The sequence below is a fragment of the Perissodus microlepis genome, chromosome 13, assembly GCF_051167445.1.
Source record: "Perissodus microlepis isolate ML-2025 ecotype Zambia chromosome 13, ASM5116744v1, whole genome shotgun sequence".
NCBI classification, from domain to species: Eukaryota; Metazoa; Chordata; class Actinopteri; order Cichliformes; family Cichlidae; genus Perissodus; species Perissodus microlepis.
This window is the reverse complement of record NC_140473.1, coordinates 7,317,676-7,325,124: the sequence shown is the minus strand read 5'-3', so window position 1 is coordinate 7,325,124 and position 7,449 is coordinate 7,317,676. Positions and strand designations below refer to the sequence as shown.

The 7,449-nt window shown below is 40.9% G+C and overlaps 1 protein-coding gene across 1 annotated transcript; it reads left to right on the top strand.

Moving 5' to 3' along the window:
• Positions 1–1,973: 1,973 nt before the first annotated feature.
• Positions 1,974–7,449, top strand: cyp1b1 (cytochrome P450, family 1, subfamily B, polypeptide 1). The gene is made up of 3 exons (XM_084948926.1): positions 1,974–2,371; positions 2,479–3,483; positions 4,107–7,449. Exons 1-3 carry the CDS (start codon positions 2,355–2,357, stop codon positions 4,696–4,698), a joined length of 1,614 nt encoding a protein of 537 aa, XP_084805052.1. The 5' UTR covers positions 1,974–2,354; the 3' UTR covers positions 4,699–7,449.

The following is a 7,449-nucleotide window of genomic DNA, read 5'->3' as shown; positions in this document are numbered from 1 at the left end:
ACTTCACTGACTTGTCCCCACCCTCGTGTATCGGTTCATTATTGGAATAAAAGAAGATCACACACTGTCACCTTATGAGAAGTTTTTCAAGCAGCAGCAACAGCAGCAGTGGAGGGTCTCGTCTCAGTAAGTCTCTACGCCCTTTACATTCATTTCATCTGAATACATTAACATTACATTAACAACCTGCTTTTACACACTTTATTTATAACTCTGCAGCTTAACAACTTGATAATGAGAAAATGTGTGTTTTAATTAAAACACACCATATGGACTAAAGTGATTGGGGGAAATATTTTTTAAAGGCCGTCAGACCCTTTTCTAGATATCATGTTAGGCCACAGACAAAGTATACGCTTAATTAACGCAGAATTTTCAAGGAAATTTGAAGTGTTATTGACCCGTAATTTTCTATCCTAATGAAATTTGTTTAAATGTGGTTTTGCGTGTACTTCTATAACATAGTTTAGACATGTAAATATCTGATTAAGTATATACGACCAGTATTGTAAAATCCTACAGTTTTTTTCTGGTCCTGGGAGAGTCCTTAATAATTTGGATTACATTTCGTCAAAGGAAAAAAGGGGGAAAGAGATGGAGTTAAACTGGCCGTCTTTGATGGAGTTGGATATTTCTGAATTTAATTTGAAGATACAACAAACAGTTCAAATTTGCGCCTGCAGCTTCTCTGTGAAAGTTTTGGGTCACGGGACACGAGCCATCGTCTGAGCCGCTGTCCGCGGTGCTGAAGCGGGTTTCCCGAATCACATCATTTCAAAACCAGACCAGATGTTAGCAGGAAGGCTCGAGCGGGGCTCTGACACTTGAACAATACTTGCAGATTCAAGAAAACTGAAAAAGAAACTAAATCTACACAGAATTTAATAGAAGAGCTATAAAATCAACCCGAACTCCGGATTCTATTTTTAGAATAAATCTTAGAGGGTAACAAATATTTCTGTCATTTAAGACCAGAACCAGCTAAATATCTGGACAGTAGATCTAAAGTTCCCGTTCGTCCACACGTTTGTCATTTGAAGATCTGAGAGAGAAACGAGTGTGTATAACCTGCCGCTAGAGCAGCTCTGATGCCCGGCATGGCTGTTAATTGGGGGGAATTAATGAGTCACAACACGGGGTTCGCCTCCTCCTGGTGGCTCGAGCGAAAAGCGCACCCTCACACCGTCACCCTCGAGCATCAAGAGAAGTACTCCGCCAACACACCGAGCCGTGCGCCACGGACATGTGAGCCGGGAGTTTGTAGAAACAAGAATTTTTATTCTCAAAGCCGAAACACCAAAACGAGTAAAGGAGCAGCAAACATTCTAGATTCCTTTAGCATTTTAAAGCGTCCCCATCACCCCGACTGCGTTTCTACATTTGCAACATACAGGCTGTTTGATCACACGCGACCAGTTTGCAAAACTAAATATATTATATTATTTGATTTGATCAATATATTTATATAATATATATTAATGTATATATATTTTAAATACAATATAAAATATTAAAAAAACAACAACTATGTTTTCATAAAAAAGTAAAGTAGCAGTTAACAGTTAACGGGTCCGGACTATATAAATTATTTGAAAAGACTGAGACTGTGTCGGGTGTTACAGAATTCCCTCAGGCAGACTCGCACGTCGTTACCAGCACTTTGACTTGAAGCCATATTCTTTAATACCGCATAGAAAGACTACTTATTCTACTTATTCCTCGTATTAATAATAATAATAATAATAATAATAATAATAATAATAATAATAAGATGGCAAACTATATTTAGGACTTGTAACTGGCAGTCCTGCTTTTATATTCTCTTAGAAGAATATCCAGTCATATAATTAACGTAGTGTTTAGGTCCCGCTGCCTGGGCGTGAGCTTTCATAAGAAAGAGAGTAAAAGAAAAAGAGTCAGTGAGAGAGAGAGAGAGAGAGGTGTTGGTGGTGGGGGTGACACCCTTTTGCAACAAACCTGCCCACTGTAACAAAGCCGTGATGTTGCGCTGTGTGGGGATAAATTACTTCGCCTGGTGTTGTGGGGCTTCAAAGCATGAGCAGGCTGCGGACAGAGAGGACGGAGCTCCCACACAAGCTGCTGCACTGCCTGTGGATGCACAGCAGGCTGCTCACAGTCTGTTACTTTAAATCAGGCTGTGTGTGAGAGATATGCGCTAACCGGACTCTCTCTTTTTTTTTTTGGAATGATTATTTTATTTGTCGAGGTTCTAGTGCGGTCCTTCGGCTCACAGAGAAACGTGTTTGATTTTTTATTTTAAAGAATATATTTTTTATTTTTTGGATCAGGCGCATTTAATATTTTAGAAAAATTATAAAATATAATATTTTGCCATGAGGGAAAATACTAGGTATTTAATTATGCCTTTTTTCTACCCCATTTAATTGGGGTATCATATTTCAAGCCTTTAATCTGCAAACATATGCATTTAACAATGATTTTATGTCTTGCCTGCAGCATGTCTATCATGGATGTGACAGTGGAGGGAGTGAGCCCAGCGACTCCGAGGGCTCTGTTAGTGACATGCATGACTCTGCTGGTGTCCCTGCACCTGTTTCGGTGGCTGTGTCGGCAGCGGTCCCATTCCTGGCCGCCCGGCCCCCTCGCCTGGCCGGTCATCGGGAACGCACCACAGCTTGGTAACGCACCGCACTTGTATTTTACGCGCTTGGTGAAAAAATACGGCGACGTCTTCCAGATCAAGCTCGGCAGTCGGACGGTGGTGGTGCTGAACGGGGGGTCAATCAAACAGGCGCTGGTCAAGCAGGGCTCCCACTTCTCCGGCAGACCGGACTTCACCTCCTTCCAGTACATCTCCAATGGGAACAGCATGGCGTTTGGCAACTCCACGGGCTGGTGGAAGGTGCACCGCAAAGTGGCCCAGTCCACAGTCCGGATGTTTTCCACAGGAAACCCCCAAACTAAGAAGACGTTTGAAAATCACGTGCTCAGCGAGGGCAAAGAGCTGCTGCGGCTGTTTCTGAGGAAAACGAAGGAGGACAAATACTTCCAGCCCCTGACCTACGTCGTGGTGTCCACTGCCAATATAATGAGCGCGGTTTGCTTTGGGAAGAGGTACTCCCATGAAGATGAGGAGTTTCAGCAGGTGGTGGGCAGGAACGACCAGTTCACCAAGACTGTAGGCGCAGGGAGCATAGTGGACGTTATGCCCTGGCTGCAGTACTTCCCCAACCCCATCAAAACCATCTTTGAAAATTTTAAGAAGCTCAACCTGGAGTTTAGTGAATTCATTCGAGATAAAGTTGTGGAGCACAGAAAAACAATCGATTCAAGCACCATCAGAGACATGACTGATGCCTTTATAGTGGCGCTGGACCAAATACGAGATAAGATGGGACTTTCTGAGAAAGACTATGTGTCCTCCACAGTCGGGGATGTGTTTGGAGCAAGTCAAGACACACTGTCGACTGCCCTACAGTGGATCATCCTCATTCTCGTCAAGTAAGAATTTTTTTTTATCATTTTAAAGAAGGATTTTATAGAAGGAGTTATTTATATGGATAAATAACTGCATGATAAATGACAGTTTATCTTCAACTTGTTGCTAAGGCTCTGCAGAATTGAGGAAGTTTAGCTGCATTTGAGTTATGTAACAGCCCACTGGAGGTGTGTGTGTGTGTATGTGTGTGTACGTGTACTGGCAGTAATAAGCTGAAACTTCACACCAGTGAATGAAAGAAAACAAAATGCCCAGTCAGCGTTTTAAAATCTTTAGTGCCATTTAATCCGTCCTGTGCCTGATACCTTTATCAGTGGATGCCTGGATTACAGAGCCACTATTTTTTTTTTCTGCTTGAGTTGTGGCAAGGACTACTTGTGTCTATGGACTATCTAACATGATCCATTTAAGCTGTTAAGATCCTACAGGTCACCAGTTATGCATCTAGGTGTAGGCAGTTAAATTAAACCTCATTTTAGTTGGAGGGGGGGCGGGTGGGGGTGTTAACGGCAGAAACCATTTTCTAACGAAAAAGATTCTTCATTCCACTTTTTTCACCAGCAAGAGTGTTTAACTTCTATCCTGGCAGTAGTCACCTTAAATGTGTGTTCACCTGTGATTGCAGGTATCCAGAGATACAGGTGCGTCTCCAGCAGGAGGTGGACAAAGTGGTGGACCGGAGCCGTGTCCCTGCTATCGAGGACCAGCAGCAGCTGCCTTATGTCATGTCCTTCATCTATGAGGTGATGCGCTTCACAAGTTTCGTCCCTCTCACCATCCCCCACTCCACCACCACAGACACATCCATCATGGGCTACACCATACCAAAGAACACAGTCATCTTCATCAACCAGTGGTCCGTCAACCATGACCCAAGCAATTGGTCCCAACCAGATATCTTTGACCCAGAGCGCTTCCTGGACCAGAGCGGAATGCTGAATAAAGACTTGACCAGCAACGTGCTCCTCTTCTCCCTGGGCAAGCGGCGGTGCATCGGCGAGGAGCTGTCCAAGATGCAGCTGTTCCTGCTCACAGCTCTCATAGCGCACCAGTGCAACATCACAGCCGACCCTGCAGTGCCGGTGAAACTGGGCTACAACTATGGCCTGACTCTGAAGCCTCACCCTTTCTCTGTAGCTGTGTCTGTGCGCGATGATATGAAGTTGCTGGAAGCAGCTACCAGTCAGCCCTCATCAGACTCACAAACAAAAGAATAAATTAGATTCAAACTATAAGGTGCTAAAAGACATGAAGGCAGAGGAAAACATAGAAACTTTAGCTTTTGTTTGAGGCTGAGCACCATATTTAATGTCTGGAAATCTCAGGCCACTGCTTTTGCTTTTTGATCTCATATACACTGTTTAAAATGTTTCATGTACCAGAGTCGAGACTGATTTAACAGCCTTTGATTACTGACTTATTCTAATCAGGGCCAGAAAGAAACAGCCTTGGTATCCAAATCAAAGAAGATGTACATCTTGTAGACGCCATCTCACCTGGATCAATCTCACATCTAACTTCAAAAACAGTCTCACATGCCAGCCAGCAATTAGGCACACTGCTTTGATTCATCAGATTAGAGGACTGCAGCACATCGCCAGCTGTGAACGGGACTTTCAAAGCAAGTCACACTGCGGTTACCTGAGTTCCAATTTACTGAAAAGCAGAAAGTTAAAGCTGTCAGTTAATTTGTTTTATTGTTTTTTCTTTTGCTGTTTTAAAAGAAAACCAAAAAAAAAAAAAAAAAAAACCAACAACAAAAAACAAAATATGATTTTCAGGAAGCTCTTAAATTCTCTTTCTCTCTGTATTCTTTGTGTTTGTGTTTATTTTCCTAATTAGGGCTCCAAACCCTTTCCAGTGCAATATCGAACTTGTAAAAGCAAAAATACGTGACATTTGAAGGTAAGCACTAAAGATTGGAGTTAATCCATTTTTGTGTGACGAAACAGAAAGTGCCAAGGTCAGACATCTTGCCAATAAATAAGCTAATAGCGGAGCCTAAAGCTTCATATCTGCTAATATTAAATACCTGACTAACACATAGTTGTTGTTGTTTTAATATAAGGTATATATGTGTAGATACTCAGGAATAAGGCTGATAAAAGCCAAATAGTACCTTTTAAGTGCTAATGTGATACATCTATATTCTGAAGCCTGTTGTAGATGCTGTTTTAAAGAACGAGGCAAAGGAGGAAAACAAGGAGTACCCCGAGCAGACATGCTGAAGGGAACACTTGTCTCTTCTTGCTGCCCAGTTCATGTACGAGAAAGTTAATAAAGCTAATATTAGATCAGTGTTGAATTAGGGATTTGCTTCTCCTTTTGTTTAAATCTCAGTAATGAACCGAACCAGTTATGTCCTCTTTTGATTTCCACACTCATGTTGCCAGCAGAGTAATCCGATTACTTTTTTCAAGTAACGAGTAAAGTAAGGGATTACTATTGCAAAAACGGTAATCAGATTACCGTTACTTTCCCGTAGGAACGCTGCGTTACTGCGTTACTAAAACCGTGATTTTTTTGCAAGAAAGTCTCATGACAGTGACGTAAGCGAGTGCGACGTTTGTGACAACAGCTGTGTGCAGATCATGCGGGAGAGAGTATGAGCGTGCAGCGTTTAAAGCGTGGAAGTACTGACCTTATTTTGAGTTTGATTCCATAAAAAGTGACAAAAACATTAGCGTCCGTTGTGCGTGGGAAGAAAACTTCTTTTTACAGCAAAAAAAAGCCCTAAACTTCCAAGCAAGCACCGAGTGCGCTATGACGTAATGGGAAATTCACAGAGAAACTCGCGGATTCTTCCACTGACCGCTGCGGCACACCTGCACCAGGGTAAACCTCCGCCTACCCTGCTCCTGTTTTACAGGTGAAAATAGAGCAACAGGACCGCTAGTCTGTGACTTTATTTATTTTCTGCTGTGTTTTACTTGCATCTATTTGAAAGAGTGAGTGTAAACACACACAAAAAAATATTTTATGTGCTGGAATGTGCAGAAAATAGGTTTAAATGTTAAACTAATTTATTCAAGTCAGAGAATGTTGCATATAATTACATTTTTGCTTGATGCATAAAGTTAAAAGATTAAAACTAATAAAACAAGTTTTAAAAAGGGACTTTTCCATTTGATTACATTTTGTGATGGATTATGCAGAAAAAGTAGAATTGGCCTGACAGATCTATCGCTTTATCACCTATTCAGGTTGTAAATCGTGTTTTTAAAAAGTAACTAAGTAATTAATTACTTTTGAAAATAAGTAATCAGTAAAGTAACGGGATTACTTTTTTGGGTAAGTAATCAGTAATTAGTTACTGATGACTTTTTTCAAGTAACTTGACCAACACTGGTTGCCAGTAACCAAATTTCTTTTACCTTTTACTTTTTTTAAATCCTATTTTTCTGTTACAGAAATGCTGTTGAAATTGGCTTTGAGACAATACAAGTACTTTGTTAATTTTGTTTATAGACTCATCTAATTGCTGTGTGAGCACTGGAGACTAATAGACTGACTGTAAAGTCTTGGATTTGAGCATTTGTTGGCTTGCTGCTGATGCATTTGGATGAAATTCTGGCTAAAAAACCAACTGATTTTAGGTGTTAATGCATTTACAGCAGGCGGAAAAGCATGATGTCTGTGGACTTGTTCCACTGATGCTGTAATTCGCTTGATGAGATCAGAAAAAGTCGTATTGAAGATTAAAGCTGAAAGCATGACGAAAGTCAAGAAATACCTCAAATCCAACAATTTACATTACCTTTACCTCAAATGCGTTTTTTAATAGAAATATATACATTTGTGTAGATTTTTGGCACAAACAAGACATTTAGCTCTGCTTAATGTAACAATACAGTGGTTTATGCTTCTGAGTACACAGTGCTGCAAGCTGTGATGTTATCTTGAGTGTTTCTTTAGTCTGTAATGAGATTGTACAGTTGTATAATAAAAAGATTTCTTTTTGTTTTTCA